Source organism: Eucyclogobius newberryi, unplaced genomic scaffold (assembly GCF_026437365.1).
Source record: "Eucyclogobius newberryi isolate DKJ021-1_F unplaced genomic scaffold, fEucNew1.0.hap1 SCAF_19, whole genome shotgun sequence".
Taxonomy (NCBI): Eukaryota; Metazoa; Chordata; class Actinopteri; order Gobiiformes; family Gobiidae; genus Eucyclogobius; species Eucyclogobius newberryi.
The window spans coordinates 27,736,243-27,755,319 of NW_027315823.1; the positions used below are offsets into that span (position 1 = coordinate 27,736,243).

Sequence of the window (19,077 nt, forward strand, 5' to 3'; positions counted from 1 at the left end):
AATGGACAGAAATCTACGGGAGACGAGAGATGCGATGTGATCCGTCGTGCTAATAAACAAACGCACGTGTGTGTTGTATCAGTCCGCACGGGGGAGGGCGCATGCGCACTTCCGCCTGCGTTCTCAAATCGCCGAAAAATCGTCCATACCACCTTTAATTTACGTGAGTAACTTTTTCAAGAAAATATACTTCTTGGAGTAACATTTGGCACAATAATTTTACTAGTATATTTGAAATGATTTGAACATTTGTGTTTCTTGCACCGTTCTTTCCGATATGATTTAGTTCTCTAAATGTTTGTGTTTCTTTGAAAATATCAGATTTTGTGCATTATTTAATGTCGGTGTAATCCCTCATAACTATAACTACAACTGCAACTGAACCTTTTTCTACAATGCATTTTTTGTTCTTTCAATTACATAAAGTCACTCTTACAAATAATATATAGTAAGTTTCCCCAAAATACTTTTTTTTACTCTTACTTGGGTAGTTTCTTGCACCACTATTTATACTTGAGTAATATTATTATTAATAAGTCACTTTACTCTTCTTTGAATACTATTTTTGGTTACTTTACCCACTGTCTATATTAGGATTACTATTTAATATAATATTCGCATATACAGTTTCCCATAATCATAGACAAAAACAACGCCTTTGCCTTTTTATGTAGAAATAACAAAAACAATACCTCATTTAGGGCATAAACTGTATCCTCATAGATAATAGTTTTAACATGTTTTACGCAGTTAATGTTGACAACACTGCACCGACTACAGGCTATAATAACAGATCTATAAATAGGTTATAGGTCTATTCAATGCACACTAGTTTGAAGTGAACTATGGGAGCAGCAGAAGACGAAGTCGGAGCGTCAGAGCAGAGTCTTCTTGAGAGATGCAGCAGGCGGTTAATTTCATCCCCCCCCACGCCCACCGCCCACGTCTCTCCACCGGGAGAGGAAGGCTCTTTTTCGGTCAGATGGCGTGCTGCTGCAGTCCGCCCGCCCCCGCCATTCTCCAGCCCACACGCGCGGCGAAAAGGCAGCCAAGCAACCAATACGGTGCGCCCGCGGAGGATTTCTGCCAGTGACTGTGATGCAGACGGATTCACTCCGCGCCAGCCTGAGCTCGAGGACGCTGTGGGCAAAACACAAAACAAACCCGCAAGGTTATTCAACAAGCTCGGAGTCTACGCTCGCGTTTGTTGTTTTCTTGTGTTCGATGGCCGCGCTCGTGTCGTCGGCGCGTTTGGAGTGAAAAAAAAAAAAGCCAAAGAGAACTATTTCTGTCCATCCTGCGCGCGCGTCAGAAGAACATCGTAGGGGCGCGCGGTGTCGTCGGCCGTTGGGGGACTCCCGATCTGCGTAATCACGTCGCGAGAAGGTGAGCGCTGCTGCTGCTGCTGCTGCTGCTGCTGCTGCTGTCGTGGGCATTTATGTTTCTTCTTTCTTTTTCGCGATGTAGAGCATATGCATTATTGTTTAAGGCGGTGGTCGTTTGTTGTCACAGGTCCAAAGTGCACACACATCTGTAGATGGAGTTTGGCCTCTAACGGTAAAGTTTAAAGGAGACATATTATGTGTTTTTATTATGTGTTCCGCTTAGTCTTGAACAGCATTATTCGTCATCATTTTACATTTTGTTCATTGTAAAACGCAGTATTGCTCTAAAACGGTTGAGAAATAGAAACAACTTCATGGACTTCCTGTGCAAAACTGCAAAACGGACAATTTGACAGTGACGTTTCATCAGCGGATTGTTGTTTAAATGTTGTTGTTGTTGTTGTTGTTGTTGTTTTTTAAGTTACCTTGTTGAAATTGGCATGTATCATTCGGGGTCGGAATTTTAAAATGATCACACCAAGTCGAGGGGATGTGGGCGGGGGGGGTAGGTGAAAACGGAATCTTCTGAGCGCGCGAGCCTCAGTTGCAAGACAAAACAGGACTAAACTTACATGCAGGAATTAATCAAAATACAAGATTAAGTAAGCAAATGTTGAGTATATTATTCAAAGAGCAAATGCACAGACTTGAATTCACCCCTGAAAGCTTAAGCTGGTTTTGTGTGTGATTTCAAGGCATTGCAATGTGGCATGGAAAGTCTATTTTTGGCTTTGGTCAGTTCAGTAATTTGCGAGTGTTAGAATCACACTGAGTAGCGTTTCATCAACTGGAGTTTGTTCAAGATTTCTATTATAACAAAAAAGTATAGTATAAAAATATCACAAAACTGCTGAAACTACATTTTGCCTCTGAGATAATAACCCTAAAGCCTAAAACCCTAAAAGTAATTCCAGCAAACCTTTTTTCAAGATGTATGCTATTGTGTTTAAATAAATAAATAGCAGAATTAATTACTTAAGTACATATTTATCATCTATAAATAGTCATAGAAATCCCTTATTTGATACTCTACAGCTCAAATCTTATTATATTACCAAGAAAGAACATTTTCTCCACTATTGCAACAAAAAAACAATAAATATTGAATTCCAAAACATACTGTTCCAGCTAAAATGCATTGAACGATACTGAACGATTGGAGTGAATATAGTACTTATTGTGATTTGTGACAGATCTATACATAAATCCGGCCTACATCTGAATGGGCAGCTGCTGAACCTTTAGTCATTTGTAATTACCAAGCTGTGGGTGGGGACTCCAAAGTTGTGGGAGATCTTTGCGTGGGTCACCCAAGGCCGAACGTTATAATTTCGCTGTAATTATAGATAAAGAGAAACAGGCAGCTCAAAAGAGTTCTGCAAGGTAAAATGGTAGATGGACACGTTTAAGCACATTTAAACTGTCGAGAGTCGGGATTGAACAGCCGTATTTCAGCAAAGGTTTCACCAACGTCTTCTAATCAACCGGAACTCAGGTTTATGCACAAAAATTAACACTTTGAATTGACAAAATTTGATCTGAAATGACACTTTTTGCAAACATAAATAGTGTCAATTGTATGGATAATGGGGCATTTAAATGTCGCAATATGAAATTATAATGTTATATTATAATTGAGTCGTTCAATCAAGGTAAATCTAACAATTATTCAATATTATTCATAGCATAACAACAGTGAAATCCATATTTATTTATTTTTTCATCACAGTTGGCTAATGTTATTCCTAAATATGATTTTCGTTAATGTGACATAAACATCCAGAAAAAGACACTTCACATTTAGGTTTGCATTTTTGAACTATAAAGTGAATAAATAATAATAATAATAATCGTTTGGTGATTATATTGTGACTAGACCTTTAGTTGTTTAGTCGATTAATCAGTCAGTGGTGTCTTTATTAGTCATAATTTGACGGTCTTGTCAGAGCTCTTACAGATACATGCTCAAATTATAGAAATACTTAGAAATATAAATACTACTCAGCTCCATTCTACAGTTAATCAAAGCACAGAGCATGTTTTTATTCAACCATAATTATCTTCTGTCTACTGCAGCACTAATTGTGACCTAAATAACCCCAACAGTTAATAAACCAATTAATCTTGACTAACCGCAATTGCATCTGATGTCCTTTTGCATTAAAGAGTCCGGTGTGAAGAAACAGATGCAGAGATTCTAGAGCCTGACACAATTTCCCCCACTTCTCCGCAGTGCCATGACTCTCCCGCGGACCCTGGGCGAGCTGCAGCTGTACCGCGTGCTGCAGCGGGCCAATCTGCTCTCCTACTACGACACGTTCATCCAGCAGGGCGGCGACGACGTGCAGCAGCTGTGCGAGGCTGCCGAGGAGGAGTTTCTGGAGATCATGGCTCTGGTGGGAATGGCCACGAAGCCCCTGCACGTGCGGCGTCTGCAGAAGGCGCTGAGGGACTGGGCCGCCAACCCCGCCGTGTTCAGCCAGCCCGTGTCCTCCGTGCCTCTGCTGCCCATGTTCAAGGTGGACGGCACGGGGACCAGAGCGGGCAAGGGCCTGAGCAACGGGCAGCCGGGGTCTCCGTGTGAAAGGTGCGTCCAGATCCTGGTGAAGGGAGGAGGTACAGCGGCGTAAAGAGCAGAACAGAGCGTCTTTGGCCCTGAGACCCCAGAACTGTGATTAAACACAGCGGCTCTTTGCATTTTGCTGAGTGAGAGGCATCAAGCGTTTTTTCTATGAGTGTGTGTTCTAAATGTTTACCTTGAATGACAGTAATATCTACCTAAAGTCTAAGCTCCTGGTTCAGAGAGAGTTTGTGCTCTGTTTGCTCCAGCAGCACTTGAACTGTACCTTAAATGTAAAATCAACGTTTACATAATAAAAGTGCAATATGTAACTGTTCTGGTGGGGAATCCCTGTTTTTCTCTATGGAGATGTTATTGCTTGGCATGGGGTGTTCCATCCCACGTTATGGCGTTAAACATATCTCAAACAGGGCACTTGGTCACATGGTAACCAGCCCCGCATGAAGTCCACAGTCCCATCGAGTTGTCTAAAGTATCGAAAATCAGATACTACTATAATCGATAGCAAAACTCATTTCAAATATCAATTGAAAAAATCACAAGACAAGACACAATTGGATCTTTTGTGAACCGTTTTACACTGAGCTTTGTCAGAACTAGTTTAAGACCCCAGTGTTTAATAAAGTAACTGTTATTGAAATGTCAGTCGGTTGTCTAAAACTTTGACTCTAGAAAAGTGACATCTTTTATTATCACTGTGATAAACATTGGTATCAAGACTCAAGATCAATAAAAAAGTACTTACATTATGTAAGTGATGTGATGGTTTAAAAAGCAAACATCAGACTCTCCCGGTGACCGATTGTCACAGCAAAACAAACACATGTCTTTCTCGTGTTCCAGAGAGGACAGAGCCTGCCTGACGCCCATGCGCAGCGGCAGCCCCAGAAGCCCCTGCTCGCAGCCCTCTCCGCAGCCTCCGGACACGCACTACCGGGACAAGCTCTCCCCCATGGACCCCCACTGGCTGTGCCCTGACCAGGACGCCGGCAGCTACCCCTCCGGCCCCGACGAGGACGCCCCCAGCCCGCCCCTACCCTCCGCCTGCCCGCCCGGCCCCTCCGCCTCGCCCGGCTCCTCCTCGGCGCTGTCGGCCTGGTCCGGGGGGCAACTGGACCCGGACACGACCAAAGCGGTGATGGAGAGTGTGGACAGACTGTTGAGGACCATAGCCCGATCGGATCCCGCCGAGGTGAAAACGCTGCTGAGGATGAACAAGAAGATGGCGAAGATAGTTGGACATATTTTCAAAATGGGGGCTGAAGACGTAAACAAAGAGGAGGAGATAAGGAAGTACAGTTTAATCTACGGGCGGTTTGATTCCAAAAGGAGGGAGGGCAAACAGCTCACGCATCACGAGGTAACAACATTTAATGATATGCAACAAGTGAAAGACATTTGTGTGCATTAAGGTTGTCAAAAGTATGGAAAATCGAATCGATAGTCTAATCATAGCTAATCAATACTAAAACTAGTATAATTTCTTTTGAGCGAGTACTGACAACAAAACAACTTTATCAAGACGACCTTTTGTGAACTGTTTTTAGAATGATTGTGAATTTTATCAGAACTAACATAAGACAAAAAGTATAAAAGATAAAAGTACTATCATTTTGTGTTGAAAATGTCTAAAAAATAACATCTTTGGTGCTTCGCAGTGTAGTCCTTAGTATCACAACTGAACACTAGTAAGTTTGAAGTACTCTTTTAGATCATAGACTTCATGTTTGAGGAGGAGTTGCATTCATTTGTGAAGTTGTAGTTACTGTAGTTAAAGTAGTAACAGCAGTAACAGTAGCAGTAAAGTAGTAACAATGGTAGTATTAAAAACAGCAACAGTAGAGAAGGTTTTATAGCAGTACTACAATTAGTTACTTATTGCAGTAACAGTAGAAGCAATAGTAGCAGTAGTGGCAATACCAGCGGTAGAAGTTTGTTCTGTTGTAGTAGTAGTAACAGTAATAGTAAATATCGGGATATCACACTGTAGTATCTCTCAATAATATCCGGGCTGTTTGAATTGAATTTTTTTTTTTGCAGCAACAGCTAAAATCAAGAGAGAGAACAACATAGACCATGATCCTTTGCACCATTTCAGAGCAGACACAGAAATAATATATCTTAATTCTTTGGAATATGACAGTCATGACTATAAGAACGTCAAGATTATTCAGTTCATTGATAATTGTGATTATTCAGGTCGCAAGATAAAGTTTGAGGTGTACTTTATTGATAATATATAGATATGTAATCACCAACCAAAACATTATAATTGTGACAAATTTAAAAGCAAAATTAGGTATTTTTAATTCAATCTAAGTATCTTTTTATCTGGCTGACTTTTTGTCTTTCAGAAAGTTGGATGTTGTAAAGCCGGACACAGTGATATTAGTCAGACAACGGGAATGAAACAAAATGAAAGTTTTCACTGCTGTTTGTCCTCAGTAATCGTGAATAATCGTTCCTACAATAACAGCAACACTAAAATGTGATATCGTCACATCCCAAGTAATGACTCGAACCAAAGCCTCGTCACTACATTTTTAAAAGAAATAGAATCATATATATAAATATTGCAGTAAATATTATACTGTAAAATATTGTGATATTATAGTACCGTGTGATTTTTATATTAAAGCATGTATACATTAGTTATATACATTAGTAGTAGTAGTAGTAGTAGTAGTAGTAGTAGTAATAGTAGTTGTAGTAGTAGTAGTAGTAGTAGTAGTAGTAGTAGCAGTAGTAGTATTAGTAGTAATAGTAGTTGTAGAAGTAGTAGTAGTAGTTGTAGTAGTAGTAGTAGTAGTAGTAGTAATAGTAGTAGTAGTAGTAGTAGTAGTAGTAGTAATAGTAGTTGTAGTAGTAGTAGCAGTAGTAGTTGTAGTAGTAGTAATAGTAGTTGTAGTAGTAATAGTAGTTGTAATAGTAGTAGTAGTAGTAGTAGTAGTGGTAGTAGTTGTAGTAGTTGTAGTAGTAGTAGTAGTAGTAGTAGTAGTAGTAGTAGTAGTAGTAGTAGTAATAGTAGTTGTAATAGTAGTAGTAGTAATAGTAGTTGTAATAGTAGTAGTAGTAGTAGTAGTAGTAGTAGTAGTAGTAGTAGTAGTAGTAGTAGTAATAGTAGTTGTAATAGTAGTAGTAGTAATAGTAGTTGTAATAGTAGTAGTAGTAGTAGTAGTAGTAGTAGTAGTAGTAGTAGTAGTAGTAGTAGTAGTAGTAGTAGTGTCTTCATTTAAGTGCTTTTAATGGGACCAAAACATAGGCCAGTCAATACGTCTTATGAAACATGTTTTAAAGAAAAAGATTTTTAAAAAAGTACTAGTCCTTATTTATGTGCTTGAATTAACTTTTGTCTTTATTCTTGCAGTCAGGAATGGGGTAATAGGACACTTGTTTGGAACATTTATTAAGAAAAACACACAAAGTTGAATCTACTTCACGCGTGTTTTTGTTTTGTCACTCAGCTGATCATAAACGAGGCCGCGGCGCAGTTCTGCATCCGGGACAACGCTCTGCTCCTCCGACGTGTGGAGCTGTTCTCTTTGGCTCGACAAGTGGCCCGGAAGTGCGCCTACACCTCGACGCTCAAGCACGCCAGGTAACAACGGAACTAATCACTCAAAAACTGCTGGATTATGACATTAATGTGTCTGTTATGTGGATTATATGTAGCTTTCTCTCAGTTTTAGTTATATTTTCCGGACTATAAGTTGGTCTGGTGTATAAGTCGCAGCCAAATTAATAATAGAGAAGAAAAACCCATATATATATGTCGAAATGGAGCAAGAACAGACATTTCTTCTTGAAATAATAACAGATTTGAGAACATGGTGAATAAGTGTACATATGCTAACGTAACACCTTCAGCTACATGACGCATAAACAACGACCTGTCGTAAGTGTCTGGTATGTTAACATAACATATTAAGAGTTATTCAGATAACTATAGCATAAAGAACATGCTAACAAGTTTACCAAAGCATCAGTTTTACCCCAAATCACTAAATCCATTGAATTATTCTTCCTCTGTGTCACTTCTAAACAACTCCACAAAGTCCAGAGGTAGAGGAAGTGTCGATTCTTCTTCTGTGTCGCTTTGAGCCTAGAGCGCCCTCTTGTGGTTGCCAGTGTGAAAATAACAAGTTGAAAATATCACATATAAGTCGCTCCGGAGTATAAGTCGCACCCCGGCCAAACTATGATGTCCGGAAAATACAGTAATTCAAGATTTAATGCTACAATAGGGCAAGAGGATTTGTTTTAGCAGCATATAATCTATCAAAACTAGTCTTCAATAGTTACCAAAAGTCAGCGCAGAATATTAAAAGTCCAATAAATGAACAAAAACTCCTTTAAAGCCGTAAAAATAAAAGATGTTGACTGTGTTACAGGACAAATACAGAGGAGAATCACATGCTGCCCTTGAAGAGACCGAGACACGAAGTGAGTTCCCACACTCCTCCTCAGTCATAACCGTGCAACAATGTCATAAATTTGCGTCTGCTTTTGGGAAACAAATTGTCAGCTCTGAATTTGTGACATGTTTCAGATTTTGGTGCCTGAAAACTTGTCTCTTTTGGGAGTTGAAGGTCCGGAGAATCTGAGCCAGCGGAACGACGACGACAGCTCAGCCGAGAGTCTGGACAGCGTCTCGCACGGTAAATGAACGCGAGCGCTCGTTTGCGGCGCCGGGTTGTCAATGTGAACGCGCTGTCGCGGTAGCAAAGGGCCATCGGGGGGCGCCGGACTTCAGCCTCGCTCAAACACGCTTCTCTTGTTCAGACGTCGGCTCGCAGTGCAACAAGTCGCCCTCGCCCCGCCCGCACAACGACTCGTCCAATCCCGCGAGCTGGAATCGCCACCTGATGCAGCAGACTCTGATGGACGAAGGGCTGCGGTTGGCCAGGATGGTGTCACATGACCGAGCCGCCAAGATCAGCCCGGGGCCAGAGGGAAACCACGCCACAGGTGAAATCACATATGTTCAGAAAAAAAACATTAGTTATTAGTAAAATGTCTTTCGTATTTTCTGGACTATAAGTCGCACCTATTTTCATAGTTTTGGCCGGGGTGCGACTTATACTTATATTTATACTTATATACTTATACTTACGACTTATATGTGATATTATTTGTTATTTTCTCACTTGCAACCGCATTTCATACTCCAGAGCAACTTAAATATGTTTTTTTCTTCTCTAATATGCATTTTTTGGCTGGTGCAATTTATACTCCGGTGCGACTTATAGTCCAGAAAATACGGTATCTATTTATTTATTTATTAACCTAATAATAATTTAAAAGGCCCCTTGTTTCAAGTTCTTTTGAAAGTTCAGTTCAGCTGTGGGTGATGCGCAAAACGCAAAGGTCTGAAGGCAATAAACATAAAAACATGTACAATAAAAACATTTACAATAAACTTAAAAACATGTACAATAAAAACATTTACAATACACTTAAAAACATGTATAATACACTTAAAAACATTTACAATAAACTTAAAAACATGTACAATAAAAACATTTGCAATAAACTTAAAAATATGTACAATAAAAACATTTACAATAAACTTAAAAACATGTATAATAAACTTAAAAACATGTATAATAAACATAAAAACTTAAAATAAACAAAAAACATGTATAATAATGATTAATCAGCTCTTTTTGTAGATTTTTTTTATTTCTACAAAAGATACTCGATATTCAAATTTAGCATTTCTTCAAAACAACCTTCACAATATTCTTCAAAATTTGATGTATTGCCCTTATATTTTACTTTTTTTAAATGTATTTATTAATTTATGTTTTTCTATTTATTTATTTATTTATTATTTATCAATCCATTTATCTTTTTATTTTTTTATGAACATTTCTGAGGCTCATTTTCATCTCTTAGTCCATTTATTTATTATTTCTATTTATTAATTATTTATTTATCATTTTATCCATCTATTTTTCTGTTTATTTATTTTTAATGAACACTTCTAAGGCTCATTTTCATCCTTTAGTCCCGGGACAGCTCACTCTAAAAAGGTTTATTACTATTTACGTGCACATTTGAACAGATGAACCACAGACAGACATAAACATTCTGAACGTACAGCTTTGTGTTTTTTGCTGTTCATTTTCTGAGAATAAATAGCGGCTCGTCGACAGTGACTCATTGACGTCGTCTTGGTGTTTTGTGTTGATCATATCCCCGGTGCCGTGATCCCTCTTTAACCTTTACTCCAACAATGAACGTTTGATGGTTCACATTTCGAGCTGGAGTGAGTCAGGATCGCGCCGCCTCCGTTTGAGACGCGTGGAGTGAAATTACACTTTGCACTAGAAGAGTTACACGTTACGAGAAGAAAAAGTGTCCGATTTAGTTCTGTTATGGTCATGGTTTTGGACTGCTTTAGTCCTGGTTAGGACCTGCTTGGGACCCAGTTTATAGTGCTGGTTAAGATCTGATTCAAGTTCCAATTTAGACCCAATTTAATCCTGGATTAGATCTGATTAGGGCCTGGCTATTTTTGTGCTTTTTTATGCAGGTTTTGTCCAGGTTTTGTCCAGGTTTTGTGCTGGTTTTGTCCAGGTCTTGTACAGGTATTGTGCAACTTTTGTACAGGTTTTGTCCGAGATTTGTCCAGGTCTTGTACAGGATTTGTGCTGGATTTGTCCGGGTTTTGTTTGGGTTTTGTCCAGGATTTGTGCTAGTTTTCTCCAGGTTTTGCCTGGGTGTAGACCTTTTTTGTTTTTGTACTGCTCCGGGTCCTGGTTTTAGTCTAAGTTCAGACTTGGTTCAGACCAGAGTGTCTGCATCAGGATCAGACAAATACAAACACAGAGAAGATCAGTGGACCCACTAACAGGACAGTTCACAGTTCAATTCTCACTGTTTGGTTAAAATAAAATAAAGATAAAGGCTAAATTAAAGGGCAAATGTGAGAAAGTCTACAAGAACAAAAGCTTTACGCTGACAATATTGAAAATGTTTTATTTGATTTGAACATTTGTGTGTCTTTTCCTGCAGAACACATCAAATAAACTGCAAATTGTTCAGTTAAGATTTTGTTGGATACGAAAAAGCGAAATTAATAAATGTATTGACATATTTTGTAGTACCACTAGTAGCATTCATATTGTTGTTAGGTTGGATGACACCTCAAAACGTTGTAGATGATAAATGAGCTAAAACAAGATGTATTTTTTCAATTCTATTCCTTAAACTCACCATGAAAGTGTCTGGAATAACAATATGTCTCACTATATTACAACCCAGAAAGTCAGTACGAGCCCAGAAAAATTCTTGGTTTTATTTAGTTTTCTACGTTTTAGAATATGTTAACATAAAAGAGGGCCGTTCCCTAAACCAGCAGGATCTTAAACGTCTGCGCAGGAAAACCGAATGAGGGCAGAGCGGTCTGAGCTCCGAACAAAAGCAACACGAGTAATTGTACTTTTACTTTTGCTAAACGTCTGTTTCCTCGGAGTGAATTCAAACCCAGCGTTTAGTCGGCGCTTGAGTAAAGGAAGACCCGAGTGCGGTTGTGGCAGGAGGAGGAAGCCGAGGCGTGGGCGACGGGCGAGGGAGGAGAGGAAGTGCTTCGTGGGTGGTGTGCTCCGGCGCCCCCTCCATGTGACTGTGGCTTTGACGTCAGAGCGGCGGGCGGGCGAGCGAGCGTTAGCGTGGGCACAGAGGAGAGAGAGCAAGAGAAGAGAGTGAGAGGAGAGAGAGGAGAGGAGAGAGTGAGAGGAGAAAGTGAGAGGAGAGAGAGGAGAGGCGAGAGGAGAGGAGAGAGTGAGAGGAGAGAGGAGAGGAGAGAGTGAGAGGAGAAAGTGAGAGGAGAGAGAGGAGAGGAGAGAGTGAGAGGAGAAAGTGAGAGGAGAGAGAGGAGAGGCGAGAGGAGAGGAGAGAGTGAGAGGAGAGAGGAGAGGAGAGAGTGAGAGGAGAAAGTGAGAGGAGAGAGAGGAGAGGCGAGAGGAGAGGAGAGAGTGAGAGGAGAGAGGAGAGAGGAGAGGAGAGAGTGAGAGGAGAGAGTGAGAGAAGAGAGAAGAGAGTGAGAGGAGAGAAGAGAGAGGGGAGAAGAGAGTGAGAGGAGAGAGAGGAGAGAGTGAGAGGAGAGAAGAGAGTGAGAGGAGAGAAGAGAGTGAGAGGAGAGAGAAGAGAGAGAAGAGAGTGAGAGGAGAGAGAGGAGAGGAGAGAGAGTGAGAGGAGAGGAGAGCGAGGAGAGAGAAGAGGGTGAGAGGAGAGAGAGAGAGGAGAGAGAGAGAGGAGAGAGAGAGAGGAGAGAAGAGAGAGAGGAGAGGAGAGAAGAGAGTGAGAGGAGAGAGAGGAGAGAAGAGAGTGAGAGGAGAGAAGAGAGAGAGAGGAGAGAAGAGAGTGAGCGAGAGGAGAGGAGAGAAGAGAGTGAGAGGAGAGAGAGGAGAGAAGAGGGTGAGAGGAGAGAGAGAGAGAGAGGAGAGAGAGAGGAGAGAAGAGAGTGAGAGGAGAGAGAGAGAGGAGAGAAGAGGGTGAGAGGAGAGAGAGAGAGGAGAGAGAGAGGAGAGAAGAGAGTGAGAGAGAGGAGAGAAGAGAGTGAGAGAGAGGAGAGAAGAGAGTGAGAGAGAGGAGAGAAGAGAGTGAGAGGAGAGGAGAGCGAGGAGAGAGAGAAGAGGAGAGAAGAGAGTGAGAGAGAGGAGAGGAGAGAAGAGAGTGAGAGGAGAGAGAGGAGAGAAGAGAGTGAGAGGAGAGGAGAGAGCGAGAGAAGAGAGTGAGAGGAGAGAGAGGAGAGAAGAGAGTGAGAGGAGAGAAGAGAATGAGAGGAGAGAGAGGAGAGAAGAGGGTGAGAGGAGAGAGAGAGAGGAGATAGTGAGAGAGAGGAGAGAAGAGAGTGAGAGGAGAGAGAGGAGAGAAGAGAGTGAGAGGAGAGAGAGAGAGAGAGAGAGAGGAGAGAAGAGAGTGAGAGGAGAGAGAGGAGAGAAGAGGGTGAGAGGAGAGAGAGGAGAGAAGAGGGTGAGAGGAGAGAGAGAGAGGAGATAGTGAGAGAGAGGAGAGAGAGGAGAGAAGAGGGTGAGAGGAGAGAAGAGGGTGAGAGGAGAGAGAGAGAGGAGATAGTGAGAGAGAGGAGAGAAGAGGGTGAGAGGAGAGAGAGGAGAGAAGAGAGTGAGAGAGAGGAGAGAAGAGAGTGAGAGGAGAGAGAGGAGAGAAGAGAGTGAGAGGAGAGAGAGGAGAGAAGAGAGTGAGAGGAGAGAGAGGAGAGGAGAGAGTGAGAGAGAGGAGAGAAGAGAGTGAGAGGAGAGAGAGGAGAGAAGAGAGTGAGAGGAGAGAGAGAGGAGAGAAGAGAGTGAGAGGAGAGAGAGGAGAGAAGAGGAGAGAAATCCCATAGTGTTCAAGTTTTTATGGCACAAATTCCTAACTGTTTGTTTTGTTGTATAAGATTCCTTGTATTTGTATATTTACCGCTCTTACTGTTGAGAGAAAGACGTGTTCAAGGTGCTTTGCGTGGCGCTTCTGCAATTAAGTCTTTGTCGACCAAAAAGGCCGTGGTGTGGAGCTGGTCAAAGTCTCCGAGGTCAAATATGTAAACCAAGCTTACATATTACATATTTATGTATGGGGAAAAAAGTTTCAGAAAAATGGGTTTGACACATTCTTTTCCGCTAAAACCTGCGACGATGCACCCTCGAAGCCCCGCGCGTGAGAAACCTGTGCAAATTCACACTCAACGTTAATGCGGCGGACTTTCCCGTCGTCAGCTTTTTATTTTGAGTCAATAAAACGTCCATTCAGTCCATCGCTCCAGTCCATCGCTCCAGTCCATCGCTCCAGTCCATCGCTCCAGTCCATCGCTCCAGTCCATCGCTCCAGTCCATCGCTCCAGTCCATCGCTCCAGTCCATCGCTCCAGTCCATCGCTCCAGTCCATCGCTCCAGTCCATCGCTCCAGTCCATCGCTCCAGTCCATCGCTCCAGTCCATCGCTCCAGTCCATTCATCGCTCCAGTCCATCGCTCCAGTCCATCGCTCCAGTCCATTGCTCCAGTCCATCGCTCCAGTCCATCGCTCCAGTCCATTCATCGCTCCAGTCCATCGCTCCAGTCCATCGCTCCAGTCCATCGCTCCAGTCCATCGCTCCAGTCCATCGCTCCAGTCCATTCATCGCTCCAGTCCATCGCTCCAGTCCATCGCTCCAGTCCATTCATCGCTCCAGTCCATCGCTCCAGTCCATCGCTCCAGTCCATCGCTCCAGTCCATCGCTCCAGTCCATCGCTCCAGTCCATCGCTCCAGTCCATCGCTCCAGTCCATTCATCGCTCCAGTCCATCGCTCCAGTCCATCGCTCCAGTCCATTGCTCCAGTCCATCGCTCCAGTCCATCGCTCCAGTCCATTCATCGCTCCAGTCCATCGCTCCAGTCCATCGCTCCAGTCCATCGCTCCAGTCCATCGCTCCAGTCCATCGCTCCAGTCCATTCATCGCTCCAGTCCATCGCTCCAGTCCATCGCTCCAGTCCATTCATCGCTCCAGTCCATCGCTCCAGTCCATCGCTCCAGTCCATCGCTCCAGTCCATCGCTCCAGTCCATTCATCGCTCCAGTCCATCGCTCCAGTCCATCGCTCCAGTCCATTCATCGCTCCAGTCCATCGCTCCAGTCCATCGCTCCAGTCCATTCATCGCTCCAGTCCATCGCTCCAGTCCATCGCTCCAGTCCATCGCTCCAGTCCATTCATCGCTCCAGTCCATCGCTCCAGTCCATCGCTCCAGTCCATCGCTCCAGTCCATCGCTCCAGTCCATCGCTCCAGTCCATCGCTCCAGTCCATTCATCGCTCCAGTCCATCGCTCCAGTCCATCGCTCCAGTCCATCGCTCCAGTCCATCGCTCCAGTCCATCGCTCCAGTCCATCGCTCCAGTCCATTCATCGCTCCAGTCCATCGCTCCAGTCCATCGCTCCAGTCCATCGCTCCAGTCCATCGCTCCAGTCCATCGCTCCAGTCCATTCATCGCTCCAGTCCATCGCTCCAGTCCATCGCTCCAGTCCATCGCTCCAGTCCATCGCTCCAGTCCATCGCTCCAGTCCATTCATCGCTCCAGTCCATCGCTCCAGTCCATCGCTCCAGTCCATTCATCGCTCCAGTCCATCGCTCCAGTCCATCGCTCCAGTCCATCGCTCCAGTCCATCGCTCCAGTCCATTCATCGCTCCAGTCCATCGCTCCAGTCCATCGCTCCAGTCCATTCATCGCTCCAGTCCATTGCTCCAGTCCATCGCTCCAGTCCATCGCTCCAGTCCATCGCTCCAGTCCATCGCTCCAGTCCATCGCTCCAGTCCATTCATCGCTCCAGTCCATCGCTCCAGTCCATCGCTCCAGTCCATCGCTCCAGTCCATTCATCGCTCCAGTCCATCGCTCCAGTCCATCGCTCCAGTCCATTCATCGCTCCAGTCCATTCATCGCTCCAGTCCATCGCTCCAGTCCATTCATCGCTCCAGTCCATCGCTCCAGTCCATTCATCGCTCCAGTCCATCGCTCCAGTCCATTCATCGCTCCAGTCCATCGCTCCAGTCCATTCATCGCTCCAGTCCATTGGTCCAGTCCATCGGCTCCGCCCATGAACCTACAGTCTACTGTAAATCTAACTAAAACACAACGGTTAACTAAGACTTCATCGGCTCTGTGAACCACACTGTGAATCTGGCGAGTGCCGACAATGGCACAGACTGGCAGTCTCACCTCCACCAGTCTGCCCCAGGACAGACACAGGACACAAACTTTGAACTTTGAACACCCAGAAAATATATAAAACTAATGCATTATATTGAATAACAGAGCAGGGGCAATCATCATATGGAAAAAAAAACTGTAGTTATTTAGACAATGTCCTGAGGACAAACTGCTGACCCTTTAGTTTTTAGACCTCTAACATCCTGAAATGAGTGTGATTCTTGTATTAGTCTGTTAGATTCTCTCTTGAGTTCTTTACAATGCGCACTTTGAACAGAAAAACCTAACTTTTAAACAAAATTCCAGCAAATCTAACTGGAATTAGATATTTTAATTTATGCAGCCCTACAGCAACTGTTTTTAGTGTTAAGACAGAAAGAAAGAAAGAAAGAAAGAAAGAAAGAAATGAGAGATGAGTGGGTGGGTGGGTGCGTGGTTGGGTGGGTGGGAGGGTGGGAGGGAGAGAAACAGAGAGATGAAATGTTGAGGGGAGAGAGCAACGGAAGAGAAAAGGAAAAAAACAGAAAAGATTGGCGAGAGAAGAGGGGCAGAGTTTGCAAGGAAAAGGAAAGGGAGAAAGAGGGAAGAGAAGTAGAGGAAAGAGAGAGGAGCGACTGACAAGAGTGACGATGAACAGACTCACACAGCAAGAGAGAGAGAGAGAGAGAGAGAGAGAGAGAGAGAGAGAGGGTGTGAAGGGCGATGTGTGGGAGTTAATTTTCAGGGCGTTGTTCTGAGTCACAGCGACACAGCTCCAGATTAAGACAGGAGTGGGCAGAGAAATGGCACCAGGTATTTTTATTCTAAAAAAAAGCTAAAGAAGATGGTCATGATTCAGTCACAAAGGCCTGATAGTTGTCAGTGACAGAAAGTAACAAAGTACAGCAGTAAAATGATAGTACTACAAATATTTAGGTCTACTTTACTTTAGTCATTTTTACGTAGATACTTTTTACTTTAACTTTTTACTCTACATTTGACACAGAACAGGTCTGTAATTTCCTCCACTACATTTTTGAATGTTTGAGGAGTTATTTTTAGTTAATGCCTGGGACGTCCTGCGTAAAGGTTTTGAGCTAGAAAAATGAGTACCAGGAAATGTATTTGAATTGCTACAGCTGACCACAAATTACGACAATTCTTTATCAAAATCACCACATTTCTCAAAATCTGTGGGGAATGCTTTTACTTTTTACTCTTAAAGTACATGTTTAAACAGGCGCGTCATAAGATTTCCCTAAGTAGATTTTAGTACGTGCTACTGGGGTCCTGTAATTGTACTTAAGTAATTGCAATTTGTTACTTGTACTTTGGCCGCTGATGATACAACACAAGAAAATATGACAAATTATTAACACGATCTGTAATAATAGTAATGATGATAATAAAAGTTGTAGATTGTATGGCCCCTGTCCTCCATCTGAAACTATCTTCATCGTTACTGCAGCATTTTAACGTCTAAAAACAACAATGAATTCAAAGATAAATACAACTTTTCCGGGGTCAAACAGACAGGTTTTCTAACTATTGTAAGTGATGAGTGTTTGTGGGGGCGTTGGTCGAACCATGATGACTTCATGAGCGTGGGAGAAGCTCTTCCCTGAATCTTTAGTTCGAAAACAACTGAGTTTGTGTGTTTTAAAGTTGACTTGGAGTGAATGGTGGGAAAGAGTTTTACAGTCTTTGTTTAAAAATGGGTCAATTGCAAACGTTTGCAAGCTTCTTGTTTTATGTAACATTTCGACAACTTTTTCCCATTCAAAAAATATAATATTTTGTTTTAAATTGTTCATCGCTATGGCAACAGTCCTAGTTTCTGATCATCCTGAAAGTCGTGGAAAGGCAAAGATTTTACTCTCACGAGGCAGATGTTATTGAGGCAATATTATATTTTTGTAAGTGACATGTGAATATTTAGCCTTTCATATGTTTCCCAAATTTGTTTCCCAAAAATTAAGCAGTCATTTTATTAAGTCAGTTTAATAAATACAGTGTTGATCCACAGCCTGAGGGCATGACAGCCCGTGCATAGAGCCTATGCTCAGTACAAGTCACCTTACTTTAAAAGTGCACTATGTAGCTTTTCCTGTGGAGCCAGTAAAGCCCCGCCGTGGAAGAGTTCAGTAAACGTCTTAATTACAGGTGTTTTATAGAACCAGAAAAGCTTGAAACACACACTTTGCCACTAACATTCATAAGAATGGCAAAAAACAGGTCAGTTCCAGATTCATCGAGTTTTCTTTTGTTTGTTTTTAAAACATACATTTTCTTGTCAGGGGTTTGTCCCTGTTTATGTTTATTCCTTTGGCTGGAATGTTTCACAGTACGGCATTAAACTGGTCTCAATAAAAGACAAGTAGGTGGCGCCACCAGGGCAAATTACAGATCAGATCTGTGAAGAGGCGACCCCTGCTCATGGAATTGATAGTAATAAAAACAGCCCTGATTAAATGTGCTGTATACATTTAATGCTACTGTGAAACATTCCAGGCATAAGAAAAGCTATTTCACGCTTAAATAAATATTACTCCAGTAGCAGTAACTCAAGTAATTAACCAAGTAACAGTATTTGGTGAACACACAATCTGTCCATTGTCTTGAGTGTAATTGTGTCTTTTGTCCTCAGAACACGACACGCACAGACAAACTCTGGCCATGTGCAGAAGCAGAAGCCCCAGTGTCACCAAAGACGAGTCACACCATCGAGCCAAATGAAAAGGACCCTCATAAACTCTGCTCCACGTGGACATGCCGCCAATTCAAACTAACCAAACTAAACTTTATTGGTTTAACACACATGGATTCGTGTTTGGTTATTTCTGTCCAACGCGTGGAATTGTCCTCAGAATTAAACACGCTCCCGTCGTCCATCTGAACTTATGACATTTCTAGATTGTAGTAAAATGTAGGAAGAGTTTGTTCCATGACTTTCCTTGGACTTGTTTGACTTCAGTGACGCAGTAGGTGGCAGTATCGCTTTGTAAAATAAGTTTAGAAGGAGCAGCCGCAACATTGTCAATTTCCAAATATAAAATGCCTACACGTTTATTTAATTTTCCATAGACTTTTTAGAAAGAAATAAAGAAATATTATGAGTTTTAAAGTTTGCAAGTCCATCAATTAAACAGAGGTGAGTCACAATTTTAAAACACGTGATTGTATTTAAAGGCACACTGAGTAACGTCTCCGGTGGAGCTATAAAACCTGCAACTGAACATTTAATGCAAGAATTAAAGAGCAGATTAATGCCATACCGTGGAAAATTCCAGGAAACGCAATAGTTACTCAGTGCACCTTTTAAAATATACATCAAACTAACGAAACAGCAAAGTAAGTCACGGACGACGCATCGTTTTCAGTACATTTGTTTTATTGAATATAATTGTGTTATTGTTATAATTGACCCATTTTGCCTTTAAATTCTT

General features: G+C 42.4%; 1 protein-coding gene across 1 annotated transcript; it reads left to right on the forward strand.

Annotated features, from left to right (window-relative positions):
- Positions 1-911: 911 nt before the first annotated feature.
- Positions 912-18,386, forward strand: nab2 (NGFI-A binding protein 2 (EGR1 binding protein 2)). The gene is made up of 8 exons (XM_072452549.1): positions 912-1,171; positions 3,619-3,972; positions 4,810-5,326; positions 7,431-7,564; positions 8,358-8,409; positions 8,516-8,624; positions 8,749-8,934; positions 18,279-18,386. The coding sequence occupies exons 2-8, from the start codon at positions 3,623-3,625 to the stop codon at positions 18,365-18,367; spliced, it is 1,437 nt and encodes a 478-aa protein (XP_072308650.1). The 5' UTR covers positions 912-1,171; positions 3,619-3,622; the 3' UTR covers positions 18,368-18,386.
- Positions 18,387-19,077: the final 691 nt, after the last annotated feature.